Source organism: Thunnus maccoyii, chromosome 9 (assembly GCF_910596095.1).
Source record: "Thunnus maccoyii chromosome 9, fThuMac1.1, whole genome shotgun sequence".
Lineage (NCBI taxonomy): Eukaryota > Metazoa > Chordata > Actinopteri > Scombriformes > Scombridae > Thunnus > Thunnus maccoyii.
This window is the reverse complement of record NC_056541.1, coordinates 20,077,080-20,092,680: the sequence shown is the minus strand read 5'-3', so window position 1 is coordinate 20,092,680 and position 15,601 is coordinate 20,077,080. Positions and strand designations below refer to the sequence as shown.

Sequence of the window (15,601 nt, the reverse complement as noted above, 5' to 3'; positions counted from 1 at the left end):
AAAACTAAAATGCACATACATATTAATAGTATAAGTGCTCTGTCTAAAAACTATAATAGTCCCTGTCGGACTATTAAAGATCCCCTCCAGACATGTATTAAGACATAAAAATCCTCCGCTTGGAACAATGTCTAGTGTCAAACTCTGCACATACATCATTCTGTGAATTCACAGTGAAGCTCAAACATCCACCTGAAGAAACAAGAAGAAAAACACATTTCTGAGTGGAGGGGGACTTGAAAAATACACTGAGTATATTTATACATTCTGCAATAAGTGATCCAGTTGGTGAACGGTCTACATATTATACTGTATACTGTCTTGTGTTTACATCTTACCAGTTTCTGACATGCTCATTGACTATAATCCAGTCAGACTTCTCAGGTTATGTGGTGGTTTTCTACCTGTACCTTGAATTAAACCGAGATCTGTTGAGGGTGCTTTTGGTTACTTTGGTCGTTCTCTGGAACAAAGCCACCTGATAAGATCTGTCACAAGTCTCACAACTGTGTCCATATTCAAAATTAAACTGAAAACGTTCCTATTTTCTCTGGCTTTTGATTAGTCACTGTATCCATGTGTCTGTATGTCTACACGTGTTACTTGTTGCTGTATGCATTTACCATAAAGCACAGAGTTGACTTGTAATGAAAAGTGCCATATAAAGATTGAACGTTGCATAGAAAACCTTCATAAAAGTAACCAATAGCATGCAGTATACTGCACGTTCAGTTCTTAACCATATGTACTCCATCTCAGATTAAGACAGTCAAAGTAGATCACAGGTATTCAAAAATGATTTATTCACAATTCTGACATTTTTAAAATGTACAAAGACAAATATGACAAAGTTTCATTACACTGAAGTTACATTAAAAGCAAACATTTGCTGTACTTCCAGTTTTTTTTTACACTTGGCAGGACAAAGAATCAGCCAGTCTACACTCACTTGGCCATATCTATCAGACTCTGCAAAGATGTGGGCACCCAGGTCTTCTCTCCTTGCACAAACACAACCCCTCTGTCGATGTAGATGACAATACGCCCAAATGTGTACAGCTGTTTGCCCTCATGCCGTTTGGCCACTATGGGCATAAAGACGATGTTGTTCTCCTCTGCCTTGGTCTGGATGAGATCTTTGAAGTTTGTCGGCACACCGGCACTGATGCCCCTATGAGCGACACTCTCAGCATCCCTGCGCTCCTGCATTGCCTCGTACTGGAAGTCCTTTCGTCTCTCTGTCTGTGTGAGATATGCAATGTTCTCCCTTGCACCAGGTTGCATATATCCACCTGTGGACATGAAAAAGAACAAGTGTTGTAGTATGTTTTGGTACCGTAGTGAAAAAGTGCTCAGGCACTTTATTATCATCATTTTATAAAGGAATACTGTCATGTAATTGTCATGAGTTTATATATTGAGGCATTTGGTACATATTCAAGTCAGTGTAGTTAATTCTGTAGAGCATGTTGTTCGATGTGGTCTGAGACTGTGTGTAATACAAACCCATGCCTGAAGACACTGCACGGTTCATGATGTCCAACGCTTCATTGAATTTCTCTTTTATGAGCGGCTGTGACAACAAGACGTCACTAAACATGCTCTTCCAACCGAGGTACCACTTAGTGATTTCCTCATAGTTCGGACTGTTGCTCAACCATGAACACAGGACCTACAATCGACAAAACCCAAACGGACACAACAGAGGAACATCACAAATGATTTTAATCAAATTAAATGTGGCTAATTATATCTGAATAATTCTAACTTCATGTAAAGTATCTTTACAGACCTGCAACCACTTTGTAAAGAAGTTTTTGTCAAGCAGGGACACAAGGCTGGAGGGAGACAGCATGCCCTCCCAGTCCATCACCCAGTGAAAGGGCTCCATCTGCTGCTGGTGAGGGTTAATAACCAGTTCTTCCAGACACAGAGCTGTGGAGGCAAACAGAAGCCGTCACACAAAGAGGATTAATCAGCGGGAAAAGGAGGGACAGGATAAGAAAGGGTGCTGTGAAATTCATTTTCTTCAATTGCTGTGGTATACTTCTGACTGTCACTGATGAAGACATACCTAGTTTAGGGATGATGTTTTTCACCATGAAGGCCTCCCATGCTCCTGGTGTGAAAACATCTTTCCACGGCTGCAGAATGAGGCGTGCCGAGGTGTCGCTGGGATGCCACCGCTGCAAGGCATTAGAAAGTTTGCTCCTGATGGGTGGGTAAAGAGGCTCTAGACGTGATTGGAGCAGAGGCAGCCAAGGGTGGATCCAGGAGTGGATGGGCACTGTATCCGTTAAAGGATTCCAGTTATCCACCTATTAAATAGAAAACATTTAGAGGTTTAGAGGTGGAACTTATGCTTTTCAGATTATGAAGTTATGAAACCAAATGCTCTTTCAAAAACAGTGGAGTTTCTCTTCATCTAAATGTGTCTGTCTTGCCTCTCGCTGCAACCGGGGTAAAACCAGCTGCTCCAGTAGGTGATCCAGGATCCACGGCGGGAGGAGAGGAGCCCATACTTCCACACAGTCCACCATTGGCCCGACCATACGAGGCTGCCAGCCTGACACACAGGACCGCATGACTGGTATCCACACTTCCCACAGCACTCTGGTCAAACAAAAACACATCATACATGTCACAAACACAAGCGGTCAAAACAAGTCTGTAAAATCTAGCCAGTAAAATGTATCCACGCAAATACATGACTGTGTGTTTGTGTGTACATAATGACCTGTGGTAAGGGTCCATGTTTGAATCTGGGGCATTGGAGTGAAGGTCTCTAGATTCCAGGATTGCTCTCCACTGACCAATGTCTTCCAGACAATAAGAGCTGTCCTGAAATAATCACAGAAAACAATCTGAGAAGAGGCAACTTCACTGTAAGTAATTAGAGTAGTTACTGTGGTTACCACAAAAGAGGGGATAACACAGATGTTGAGATAACTGCAAAAACATACCTTCAGAGGATCCCAGGAACGTAGTTTCTCTTTAAGTAATGGATGAACAACAGCTACAGCCAGGTCTGCTAATCCCATCATCTTATATTCTTCATAATAGTCTGTTTGCAAAGTCTCAAAGATCCGGGCGCACTCCTGAACAAAGAGGAACACCAAACAAAATTACCTTCACGGATTCAACCGGATAAAAGTGAAGTTAGACATTATCTGAATGTGTTCGTCTGTGTGTATTCAATATATACGTATTGCATACGCACCTGCAGGGTTGGTCCCTCCCCTGGTGCCGTCTCCCCAGATGGAAACCGCTCCACCAATGCCAGCACGGCCTCCATTCTCTGTATGGCATCTTGCTCTGCATCCAATCTGCTCTGCAGTGCCCGTGACTCATGGCTCAGAGACACAACTACATCTTTTTCATGCTGCAGACGTCTGGCAGACTACAGAAGCAGGTAATAGGATAGCAGAATAGAAAGCATGTCAGTGTGTAGAAGAGGAGTAGAAGAGCGGTAACAGCAAACTTCTAGAAACCACAGCAATATAAAAGAAGCCTCGGGTGGCTGATACAGACAGAATCCTGCATTAGTCCCTGTTGGAGCTCAATATATTTGCCAGATGTTTTTGTTTCGCTCATACCTGTAATATGTCCTGTTCTGTGAGGTCTATCAGTAGCTGCAGGTTATGTTCCAATTCAGGGAGAGCAAAGCCAGATCCCTTCTGATCCCGTGTGGACATGCTCGGTGGACCTTCATCTGGGACACTGTGCTTGTTGGACATCTGACTGTAACTGTAATATACCTTTTGCTCTCTTCCAGTCATATCTATTACCTAAAGATGGGAAGAGAAAATGTGCTTACATTTATATAACAAAGAATTTTATCCAGAGGGGATTGTTTTGAGTGTAACACTACAATTAAGTTACATTCCTTAATTGTATCTCAACATTACACCTAATCTAAGGAATGTGAAGATCTAATTATAGTGCTTTGATAACATTCCTGTAAGCCAGCATCAAAGGAGTGTTAATGCAAGAATCTTTTCCAACATACCTTAACTTGTGCCAACTCTCCAGCGGATGCTGCTGTACTCCGCCCTGCCAGCTTGCCTTTAGCCTTAAGCTCGTCTACAGTTCTGTAAGAATACTTGGGTTTCTTCTTCCCTCCAGAAACCGCAGGATCCTTACGCCACTGACCAAGCTCCTTCTGAAACTCCTACACAGACAGAAATTGAGAGAAATGTCAAAATAATGATGACTGACTTGACATTATGCTTCTAGCAAAGCAGCTACATGGAAAAGATCAAGAAAAAGATCATTATCTAAAACACTTTACCTTTTCCTCCTCTTCGTCTGAGTCAACCACAGGAAAGTCCTGAAGACTCTGCTTGGTTCGTTCATTGCCATAAGCACCCACTGCTCCCTTGCCTTTACGAACCTTCGCCTCAATAGGGTTTAAAATACCTGAAGCAATAAGAGGGTGCACGATCAGAATATATCAGCTCTGCTATGTTGTTTCTGTACAACACACAATATCGCCCAAAACATCAGAATAATGCAGCTTCCTTAGGCTCACCCACCTTGAGCGTTCTTCCCCAGGCCTTTGCCTGGTTGATAACCCATCTTCTGCAGCAGTTTTTGTCCAATTCCCTTTGTGTGCTTCTCCCAGCTACCAATGCCATGTCCAGACTGTATGCCACCTGCAAACCTCTGCATCTGGTTCCCACGGAAGTTACTCTGGCAAAAACAATTAGTTTTTGACAAATCATATCGTACAACAATATAATACAGTATAACACATATACACACACAACAAATTTTACCATCTGGAGTTTTTTAGGTGCACCTCCGCGAGGAGGTGGAGGTGCTGAAGGAGCGTCATCATCAGAGTCATCAGAGCCCTCTTCTTTTTGCTGCTGCTGCTGTTGTTGTTTCTCCTCAGCTGCAGTCTTTCTTAGGCCAGCACTCACAAAGCTCACCGGAGCAGAGTAGTCTTTAGATCTAAAAAAACACAAACAATTGTCTCATTTTGCTGTGCAGTAGTGGTTTGCGTTTCTGTGATCTATTCCTCTTGGGAAAATGAGGCATTGGGGTGGCAACAAACACAAATCCACGCTTTACCTCTTGCCTCCAAAGCTGGGCCTCTCATCCTCATCCGAGTCCCTGTCAGCCCAGATGCCATAGGTAGCCTGCTCCTTGGTCTGCCTGTGTCTGCGGCGGTCTGAGTTGAACTCATTGGCCAGATCCCAATCTGTCACCTCAAAGCTCTCAATTTCTACACCTTCCTCCTCCTCCTCCTCCCCTCTTCGCCCATACAGGTGGGACATGGACATCTCTGGAGATCATGAGAAATAACATGTGAAGACAGTAGACGTTGTATGTAAAAAAGAAAAACAAAATAACCTAACGCTGACAGTCAAAAATGGAAAGATATATCCAGTACGTTTTGATTATTCTAACTAAATGATTTGTAATTATATCATCATGTCACTGCTGCTAGCCCAAGTATGAGGTCAACAACAATTAAGATTTAGGTTAGCTGAAACAGCATCCTCTATTATAGCTTGCTAGATAACGTTAACACCAGTATTTCTAGTAAACTACGAACTTGTTGACAGATCCGCCACTGTGAAGCGCAATGTGAGGACAAGTTAACATTTACTGTTAACTGCTCGCTATATCCGTAAAATTCACGTCCTGTGAAACAATGAGAACACTCTTTACTCAAACTCACCTGAAAGGTTATTTATTCCTCCAATTAGAGATTAATTAAACATCCTTTCTCCTGTGGCGGTAATAAAAGCTTAGCTAGATATTGCTAGGTAACGTTAGCTTCCTCGTCGTACGAACCACACACGAAAACACAAAGTACTTCCGGGTGACTTCTGGTGTTGTAACAACCTTTGTATGGACCTGTGTCTCAATTTTACACGTCAAAACAAAATATCTTTATAAATAATTATGGTTTATATGCTTTCCTCTTCATGGCAGTTTAGATGGCAAAAAATATTTTTGAAAACATAGATTTTTAAACGCTCCGAATAACGAACGATGGTTGTTTTGGTTGTTTGGTTGTCAGACCACGAATGGGCAGTAAATGTATAATTGCTCTACAATTCGTTTATTGCCCATATTATATTTGACTAAAACGAGGGGAAACTTTTAAATAATACAAATACAATATTTATTTTACGGAATAAGATAATTTAACGCCGGGAGCCAATTTTATTATCTAGGATGGCGAGGTCATGACCCGCCTTACTCTGCCTCTGATTGGCTAGTACTCGTTGCCGTCGTTGATGGGGTTGGTTAGGTTTAGGCATGAGGGGTGAGATTAGTTAGAGTTGGGGTAAAAGTATCACGGTAAGCCAATCAGAGCCAGAGTAGGGCGAGTCATGACTTCGCCATCCTAGGAAAGAAATATCCCACACCGGAAGATGAAACGCGGGTGTTACACTCAACGTATTCCCACCTGTTGTAGACTCGTGAAAACCAGGCAGCGCCTTACTTATATCTTAGATTTGAATATAACTGTTATTTGTGTCACGTAGCTATGAATGTGTACATAAAATTACCGGTGAATTAGCTCAGATGTCAGACACCGGGGAGGAGTGGCAGGTTGCCAGGCGACGAAAAGGTGCAGCGCGGAGATCAAACACATTTAAACCGTGTTCAACTGCAGCAGCATGCTGTCAGGAGCAGCTGGATGTTGGGAAAACTGTTAAACGGATCAGAGAAACAGAGTAAGAGGTCTTCAGTCAAGTCAAGCAGCAGACTCTCAGTATTATTCATGTTTCATGTGAATGTTTATTTTCACCACAGGCTTATGCACAAATTCAAGAGACGTCAGTAACTTCTCCTCTTCCTCTGCAGGTCTGAACTAAGATGTGAGGAGTTTTGGAAAGATTGGAAAGGTGAGTCCGCTGGGCAAATGGAGTTACTACTAAACATGTTTTTCTTGCCATGATAATAATAATAATAATAATAATAATAATAATAATCATTCCTCCTGTTCATGCTGGCCATTAGAAGATCCCTTCATAATGCACTTACAATTTAAGTGATGGGGGCCAAAATCCACAAGCCTCCTTCTGTGCAAAAATGTATTTAAAAGTTTATCTGAAGCTAATATGAAGCTCCAGCTGTCCAAATCAGTCAAAACAAGTAGATATATTTCAACGTTAGTCTTTTTAGTGCCATATTCCCTCTTTTTGTTACTATACTTCTACTGCTGCTCAACAGGGAAACACTGTCAGGGCCAAAACAAAGAGGGAATTTTTGTTAAACTGTAAATGTGGCAGATATACACTTGATATGGCTAACTCAGAGTGCTGAAGCCTCATATAAGCTTCAGATAAACTTTTAAATACATTACTGCACAAAATGACTGTGTGGACACACTATGAATTTTGACCCCTATCACTTACATTGAAAACACATTTGAAGGGGATATTTTGATAGCCAGTATGAACAGGGGGAATCATTACAGCAAGGAAAACCTCTTTCAGTGTTTATATGACTGTTTTAAGACACACTTGAAAAAATGTGAACCAGTCCTTTAAGCTGCAGCTCTGTGACCTTTGTGTTCAGAACAGCTGCTGGTGGCAGGATCAGCATCCCTCTCAAAACCTCCAGAGAACAAAAAGGACACTGAGGTCTCCATCGATCAGGTGGAGAAGGGCAGAGATGACAGAACATCTCAACATCTAGAGTGTGTGTGTTATGGTCTGGGCTCCTTTTCCTCCTGTGTCTCGGCTCGCTTCCAGCTTGCCATGTTGTTGCTGCTGCTGGATGCAGGGCAGGTGAGAGGATGTGGATTTATCCAGTGAGATAAATACTTTACACATGACATTGTTCAGTCTAAACCATGTATCTCACTGCTTCTCCTCCTCCAGATTCCACTGAAGGACTGCTCTGTTTATGACCCTGCATTCTCCTCTGGAGAAAGGGACGTATTGAGAGAGCTGGGTCTGACTGTACTCACAGAAAATGAGGTCAGTTCGTCACTTACTTTGGTGATGTACAATGCGGAGAGAAAACAGACCGTTCCAGTGTTGTTGGGTGTTTTGACAGCAGCACCTAGTGTGAAAGTTCATTCTTGACTATGGAAACAGAAGTTTAAAAAGTTTTCTCAGAGGATGGAGTTTGCTCAGTAGCTATGGCGATAGCTGTTGTGACATTGGAGCTGAAGGTGTGGACTAGTTTGTAAAGTGTGGTGCGTTCAAGAGCTTGTGGGAGACTCAGGTGCCAGAGAATGTACAGTAGGACTAATAGGCAGTTTTGTCAGAAAATCTGATCTAAAAGAGAAAAATGGATGTTAGTAAAATGCAAGTTTGGTTCTTTCTTGCATTTAAAAGATGTAGATTGTTCCCTGACTAGTTTCCTGTCATGTCCTTTCAGCACATGAATGCACCATCCTGGAAGACTTTTCACAATATGTTTTCAAATTCAGTAATAGACAAGCATTTCAAGGTGTTACCAAAATAAAGGGGACATAATGTTCACCATGATTGATTACTCATCTCAAGTCTCAGCAGGTTGATTTTAATATCATATTGAATAGAGTGGCAGTCTTAAAGTGGCAAATCAATCTAAAAACAATTGTTTAAACACTAATCTGATCCTTTGGTATATTGTATCTGTCTCTCTACGTTGTGCAGGAGGGGAAGCGGTCGGCAACTAAGCCCACACTCTTTTACCTGATGCATTGTGGGAAAGCCCTGTACAACAACCTCTTGTGGAAGAACTGGAGTACACAACGTCTGCCTCTGATGATAATCTTTGGAAACAGCTTCAACGGCATGAGGGACAGGTTTGTACTAGACATGCGTGATGGACATAATGTTTAAGAAACTGGAGCAGAGATGACGTGACGTTTGCTGTGTATCATCCCAACAGGGCGATCGAGAGAGAATTCAAGCGGGACTACAGGTACATTAGCCAGGCTGCGGACATGTGTGAGGAGAGAGCGCTACCCTGTCCGTCCCGTCTGATTGACGTCTTCAGTGACACAGCAGTCATCACATTTCCTTCTAGCAGCCTTAACAAACTGCCTCAGTCCGCCTGGACAGAACCACATGAACCACAGTACCAACACTGCCCTGACTTGGAGATCATACAAAGGGAAGCACGGAGCTGAGAAAGAACATTGACAAGATATGAACAAAACTGTACAGTTTTTTATCGTTGCCATTGATGTCCAGTGTGCAGTTTAAAAAAACATGCTTCAAACTAAGGATTGCACAATTGAACCACTTTCATGATAAGTTAGTCCCAAGGCTACACTGGGATTTGTGGGTCCAGACTTTAAATCCACCCACTCCACAGAGTTGCCTGATTGACTGAAGATGGAAACGGAGTGTAACAAATTGACAATTCTGTCTGATATCAGGCAAACATTCAGAAGGAAAAAGTACTGTTGTGCATCTTGGGCCAATTAATTCAAGCTTTAAGGCAGCAATAAAGCAGTTCTTTCACTGAATAGGAACTACCTGTTAAGTATTAGTTATGTGTCTGGTGTTTTACTGTCCTTTATTGTCATCTCACCACAGTTACATTTATACTGCTCAGTTCAGTGCTACATATGATGACATGAAGTTGCGTTTCCTGGGGCTTTGGTGAGAAAGTAGCATAATACAAGAGAAGTATTTAAACTTTAGAAGGGTATAAAATTGAAGAAGAATTTAAATTTTGCGTACGTCGGGGCATGGTGCAGTCGAAGGGCTTCTGTCACGGACATGTAGATGTCTCCAGACCCGGGCTGTGTTCAGACAGTGCAAGAAGGAGATAAACATCACTTCCTTTGTCCACTATTTTACCTGCTGCTGGGGCTGCTGCGTTGAAATGTCGTAGGGGGCGCTATGGGGCCAGTTTGCATCAATGACTGAATATTGTCATGTAAACGTGTTCAGGCCGGGACTCTTATCAAGTTTCAGGCAGATTCAGCCATGTACACTAAAGTCATAGCAATTTCCTCTGTCATGTCGAAACATCAAAACTCAATGCCACGCCACGGCCACACGCTTCAACCAACTTTTGATCACATAGTAGTCTAGATGACACACACTGATATTTAAGTCATTATGATGAATTCTGTAGGAGTTCGTTAAAACATAAGACATGCAAAAACGCCAAAATTGACCACTAAATTCAAAATAGCTGACTTCCTGTTGGGTTTCAGCTATGGGTCCAAGACACTTTTTTGTGCGCCGTGGCATGATACATGTGTGTACCGATTTTCATACATGTAGGTTTAACGTGGGTCGGGGGCTGCTTCGTTGAAATATTGTAGGGGGTGCTGTAGAGCCATTCCGCCACACTTATGCCAGCCACCAATACGATACGACTGTAACCTGCCGTGTGTGTGCATTGTTTTGTGAGTTTTCAAACATGTCTTGGCCCTTAAAAACAGCTTCGTATTTTGTGGCGAACAATGTGTTGCCATGGCAACGGCTTTTGATGAAAACTCAAAAGCTATCATCAGTTATCATCATCAAGGTTTTACACCTTGGCTGACCAAATTTGATGTGTTTCTGACTAACCTGCTAGGAGTAGTTAGCAAAAGAGTGGCGCTTTAAACCTCCTGTTGCCAGTAGGTGGCGCTATGACTGTCACTAAATATGGGCCTTTACATGTGTTCAGACGGGGACTCTTAACAAGCATATGAAATTTGGAAAAGATCAGATCATGTGAAGTCAAGTTATAAGGCTTTGAAATGTCATGGCGAAACATCGAAATTCGTCACGTCGCCATGGTAACACCAACTCCAAGGTGTTGAGGCTATTCTGGGTAAAGTTGAGGTAAATCCTATTACCGTGCTACCCACAGGGCGTCAAAGTGTAAAACATGTTACTTCCTGTTGCCAGTAGTTGGCGCTATGACTCAGATCCAGTATTGACACATGGATGTGTTCAGGGCGGGACTCTTTTCAAGCACAAAAGGTTTGGGTCTCTTAGCATCATGTATGCCGGAATTATGGCCGTTTCAGTTTCCATGGCGAAGGATCGAAATTCGTCGCCGCCCGGCCACACCCTCTTGGCAATGTCGAAAACTATATTTATTGTATGTGTGCCAAAAACAAGATAACTGTTAATAAAGGAGAGAGAGCACTTTTTTGATACACAAGAGTAAAAAGTTTATTGTTGAAAAACTCAGTACAGCCCTCTCCCAGCATCAACACAAAGTAACACTCATCATCTCACTCTATCTTTTCTCGTATTCTGCTTCATGTTCATTGGATCAAATAACATCTAGGATCCTGGGAGAGTTGTTTTTTTTCTTACAGCAGTGATTTAAGAAAATGTTACTACAACACTGTTTTCCTTTTTGACATGTTTTCACTTTTCAGCTGATCCGTTGGCAGTGACATCTGCTTCTCCGTTTACAGCTGTGACTTTGTGTCCTGTTCCATTGGCTATGACAGCTTTTGACACAACAACATCTGCCCAGGTCACTTTACTCTTAAGAACTGATGGGCTAGCAGGGATATCCACGGCTCCGTTTAGTACACCGTTAACCTCATCTGACCCTGACTTCATCTCATCAACCATTGCGTCAGATTTCATCTCCCCATTTTCTTTTGGTGCACTGGCCTCACTTTCCTCTGCTTCAGCCCTGTTCTCTGTCTCACCATTCACTATCTTGACCTCAGCTGCTCTATCACCTGCATCTACTTCTGTTTTCTCCTCATGCTCAGCGGGCTCCACCACATGACCGTTAGCTGAAACTACAGTAGCACTCTCCACCGAGGTCTCTTCCACTGGCTGCTCCTGTTGGCTCTCAGTGTTACTCTCCACCGCTGGGCTTCCTCCGTCCTTGACTTCCTTCCCACATCCTGGATCTTGATCTGTGCTTTTCTCTCCTCCGTTCATTTGGTTCAAAAGTTCTTTTCTCACTGCTGCCTTTAGTTCCAGGTGTTTCTGCCTATACTCCTGGAGCCTGTCACTATGAAAACACAACATATTCATGAGTGCCTTCATTAGAAACAGTGTCTCTGCTACATAGTTTGTCCACTAGAGAACACGGACAAGTTAATGTTTCAACAGTTGGTACATATCTTGGTCACATTCTTAAAAAAATAATTTAAGGGATCCTTCTCAAAAATATTTGTTTTATCACCTGATATATTCTCAGATTTTTTAAACTATAAAACACAATAATAATATCAGTATCAGCCTCAAAAATCCAGTATTGGTCAGCCATATCAGCTACTTTTTTTTTTTTTTTTTTGGAGGGAAGGCATTTTTTATGCCTTTATTAAAGGGACAGTGTAGTGTAGATACAACAGGAGATGAAGGGAGAGAGAGATGGGGGGCGACATGCAACAAAGGATTTGAGCTGTGGACATTGCGGTTATGTGGCATGTGGCTTAACCAGTAGGCTACCGGGGCGCACCTCTCAGGTACTTCTAATCCACCATGTCAGCCCAGCATACAGAGAATACTTACCTGTGTGCAATCTTCCTGATCCCTGTGACCAGAACCATCTGCTCCAGAATGGTTTCAGCTGTTGGAGTTAGACACTAAAGACAGGGGGAAATGGAGGTTAACAGACACATTCCCTTTTTTCTTTTTAAAGAGGATGAAAGAGGCTGATAATATCAGAGCATACCTCCACTGTTTGCTCCGTACTTTCGGCTCCTGCCTGTCTGAGAGAGCGTTCAACCTTCACTGCCTGTTTGGTGATTGTGCACAGAAACTCTTTGCTGCAGCGCGTCTGAGTGTGATCCTCACCAAACTGGGAGAGACAATAACCATAACATGACAATCTGCTTTTTTCTCTCTCTCTCAATTATACTCACTAAGAAAAATAAACTAACCAGGGAGGTAAAAGCAGTGAGGGCCTCTTTCTCATGGCTCATAGCACTTCGGTAATCCCCCTGACTGCACATCCACTGGGCTAACAGATGCTGGCTGCACGCACAAGGAAACAGGAGAATGATGATGTTGGAAAAGGGAAATAATAGATCAAAGACAGGATTGCGCTGACCTTTTCTACAAGATATACGTGGAAGCTATAAATAGCATCTTACTTGAGAGCAGTGTGCAGATCTGTGGGGCCAAAGAAGGAAGTGTTGAGTCTGAGAGCGTTCTTAAGGAACTGCCCTGCATGGTCTCCTGTCAACACCAACCCAAGACAGCTCTGCAAGAAAACAATGACAGGAATGCCATTTCAATAAGTAAATAGTGTTTATTTTGATATTAAGAAAGCCTTTGTTTTTTGCTGGGGCTGATTTTAAAGCTGTTGTAACCTACATCCAATGTTGCGGTGTAGGGGTGGTCCTCTCCATGGATAGTTAGCATTAGCAGGCGAGCTCTGAGGAGACACTTCTGGGCCAGGGCGGTCTCCCCTCCAGCATACATATAGACAGCCAAGAGGGCCTAAATAAAATAGAACAACATTAATAATCACACTGTGACCACATGGCACAGCATTTACTCTATAGAAATAGTAGTTATAGACACTGATATAGTTCATATTCATCTCTACAGTGACCCAGGGTTTGATTTCCAGTAGTGGTACCTCCAGCTTGGTCACACTTTCCAACAAATACAATACATGGGTGAAAAAGACTCACATATTGCTGGATTGTGTTGGGATGGTCAAAGCCAAGCACCCTCTCACTGATGACCACTGCTTTCAGTTGGGTACTGCGAGCCTTGAGAACAGAGGAAGTCATAGCGATGAGAGGAATTAATGGCCAGCTTTATGCAAGTACTGTATGTTAAGAGCTACAATCACATCAGCATGCTGATTCAAATGTACTTTAAGTATTGAAGTAGTATTGAAAGTAAGTATTCCTTATGCACAATGGACCCATTCATAGTGTTATAATATTTTATAAACTGATCATTCGTTTTATATGTAAGATCTAAATTTGCAAAATAACTAGTCACTATGGCTGTCAGATAAATGTAGTGGAGTAAAAAGTTCACTATTTCTCTCTAATGCGGTGGAGTAGAGGCATAAAGTAGCCTAAAATGGAAATTTGCAAGTAAAGTACAAGTAGCTAAAAATGTACTTACATATAGTACTTCACTAACTATGTAAATATATATAAACAGCAAAGTGTTAAACCAACAGAGTATCTGGGAAGAGTTTTGGGGATGTTGGCTCACCTCGGCTGCCTTCCCCTGCAGGAAGGCCACCTTGGCCAACAGGCTGTGACAGTAACTGGCCTCAGGGTGTAGGTCATCACACACCCTACCAAACAGGTAGGCTGCTTCTTTCAGGCGCTCATGAGCCTGATCCAACAGACCTGCATTCGAGAAACACACAATAATTTTTTGCACATAAAGTTCTGTTTATGTTTAGTTCAAACACACACACACACACTGGGCAAAGAGATTATACTTATATTAATCTGCAGCACAAAGTCTTTTGTACAGATTTATAGACACACCTTTCTCAATGGAGCTCCACGCAGCACGATATGTTTTTGAAGCATCCACAGTTGGCATGTGAACATGCTTGACAACAGGGAAGATGTTGAGGACGTCATCAGGACCGATGGGAGCTTTACTTTGGTTGTCGAGGAGGTAGTCTCTCAGCCTCAACTGGTGTAGACAAAGAATTAACAAACATGAACAAAAATACACGTGTGGATGCCTTTTCCTCTTTTATCTTGCAGCTAATTTTGCAATAGAGCTCATTGTGTACTATAAAACATGTGTTTCAGTTGACTGTTACAGATTAATGTTACAGTGTCTGTTACCTGTACTCCAGTCTTTAAACAGAACTCTCTGAGCAAGGAGAGCTTTTGGAGACCATATTGCTCAACCAGGTGGTTCGGGCCAGAGCTGTCACAAAGAAAAATGACCGTTATTCTAAAATTAACACTGAGCTGTTGCATAAAGAACAAACATGAAGTATGAACAAACAAAGACTGTGTCCTCACCCCAGGCTGTCAGAGATGTTATATGTTTCAACAGCATCCTGGCAGACCAGGTTCCACAGCTCAGGCCCTGTGAGCATGCTCCAGGGTGTGCCTTCAGAAGTCCCAGCCCCACGACCACGCCGCCTTGACTTCTTTTTACTCTCCTCTCCCGCTGGAGTGGGTGTGAAGTGGGGAGCCAATAGGCAGCAGAGGAAGTGACTGACAGCTGCAGAGAGACTGGGCACGTCCACACCCTGCAAAGACATGACCGGAGGCTGCAGTTCATTCTTTGTGGAGTGTGCGGAACCACACCTGCTGCTATTTTAACATGCAACATTCAGGTGTGTGAATATGAGAGTAAAAAAAGGAACCCTCACGACTGTATAGTGCGAGTTACCTGGAGGAAACTGTTGAACACTCTCCTTGTTGAGCGGATGAAAATTTCACCTATGACCGATCTCTGGTGAGGACAGAAGGATGAATGATAGAAAATACAGTTAGGAGAGCAGTTACATCATCAAGACTAGTTTAAGTTTGACTATTTTGTAAATTAAACACACCATTATATGCCTCAGGCGCTCCTTGTGCTCTGATTGGCTGATGGCCTTCATCACATGGCCCAGATACCGGACGTTGATGCCTCTCTGGTGTAGCACCTGTTTTAGAGAAGCTCCATCCATTGGTGCCTCGTTGTTTTGCAAGCAATACTCCACCTGCAAAACACACATATGCAGACAGACATATGGTGAGTTTGCTTCATATTTACAGCAG

General features: G+C 42.6%; 3 protein-coding genes across 6 annotated transcripts in view; 1 reads left to right on the top strand and 2 right to left on the bottom strand.

The window, feature by feature from the left end:
- Positions 1-786: 786 nt before the first annotated feature.
- On the bottom strand, positions 787-5,858 carry tfip11 (tuftelin interacting protein 11). Its single transcript, XM_042422137.1, has 15 exons — positions 5,690-5,858; positions 5,077-5,290; positions 4,779-4,956; positions 4,536-4,692; positions 4,292-4,419; positions 4,010-4,171; positions 3,597-3,788; positions 3,221-3,400; positions 2,964-3,098; positions 2,738-2,841; positions 2,445-2,613; positions 2,075-2,318; positions 1,793-1,935; positions 1,507-1,672; positions 787-1,292 (listed from the first exon to the last, which is right to left on the bottom strand). The coding sequence occupies exons 2-15, from the start codon at positions 5,286-5,288 to the stop codon at positions 946-948; spliced, it is 2,517 nt and encodes an 838-aa protein (XP_042278071.1). The 5' UTR covers positions 5,289-5,290; positions 5,690-5,858; the 3' UTR covers positions 787-945.
- A 485-nt stretch (positions 5,859-6,343) lies between these two features.
- srrd (SRR1 domain containing) lies at positions 6,344-9,459 on the top strand. The gene is made up of 6 exons (XM_042422138.1): positions 6,344-6,698; positions 6,829-6,869; positions 7,546-7,757; positions 7,851-7,949; positions 8,616-8,767; positions 8,854-9,459. Exons 1-6 carry the CDS (start codon positions 6,547-6,549, stop codon positions 9,092-9,094), a joined length of 897 nt encoding a protein of 298 aa, XP_042278072.1. The 5' UTR covers positions 6,344-6,546; the 3' UTR covers positions 9,095-9,459.
- Positions 9,460-11,070: 1,611 nt separating this feature from the next.
- The window catches only part of si:ch211-166a6.5 (clustered mitochondria protein homolog), a 13,984-nt gene continuing 9,453 nt past the window's right edge, over positions 11,071-15,601 (bottom strand). For all 4 annotated transcript variants that reach the window (XM_042420507.1, XM_042420508.1, XM_042420509.1 and 1 more), the window contains 13 exons: positions 15,391-15,543; positions 15,228-15,290; positions 14,852-15,084; positions 14,669-14,753; positions 14,357-14,510; positions 14,073-14,212; positions 13,532-13,612; positions 13,209-13,334; positions 12,986-13,095; positions 12,773-12,866; positions 12,565-12,690; positions 12,402-12,475; positions 11,071-11,898 (listed from right to left, as the gene is read on the bottom strand). In XM_042420507.1, the coding sequence (XP_042276441.1) occupies positions 11,292-11,898; positions 12,402-12,475; positions 12,565-12,690; positions 12,773-12,866; positions 12,986-13,095; positions 13,209-13,334; positions 13,532-13,612; positions 14,073-14,212; positions 14,357-14,510; positions 14,669-14,753; positions 14,852-15,084; positions 15,228-15,290; positions 15,391-15,543 (2,046 nt within the window). In that variant the 3' untranslated portion in view covers positions 11,071-11,291. The remainder of the gene's footprint in view (positions 11,899-12,401; positions 12,476-12,564; positions 12,691-12,772; positions 12,867-12,985; positions 13,096-13,208; positions 13,335-13,531; positions 13,613-14,072; positions 14,213-14,356; positions 14,511-14,668; positions 14,754-14,851; positions 15,085-15,227; positions 15,291-15,390; positions 15,544-15,601) is intronic.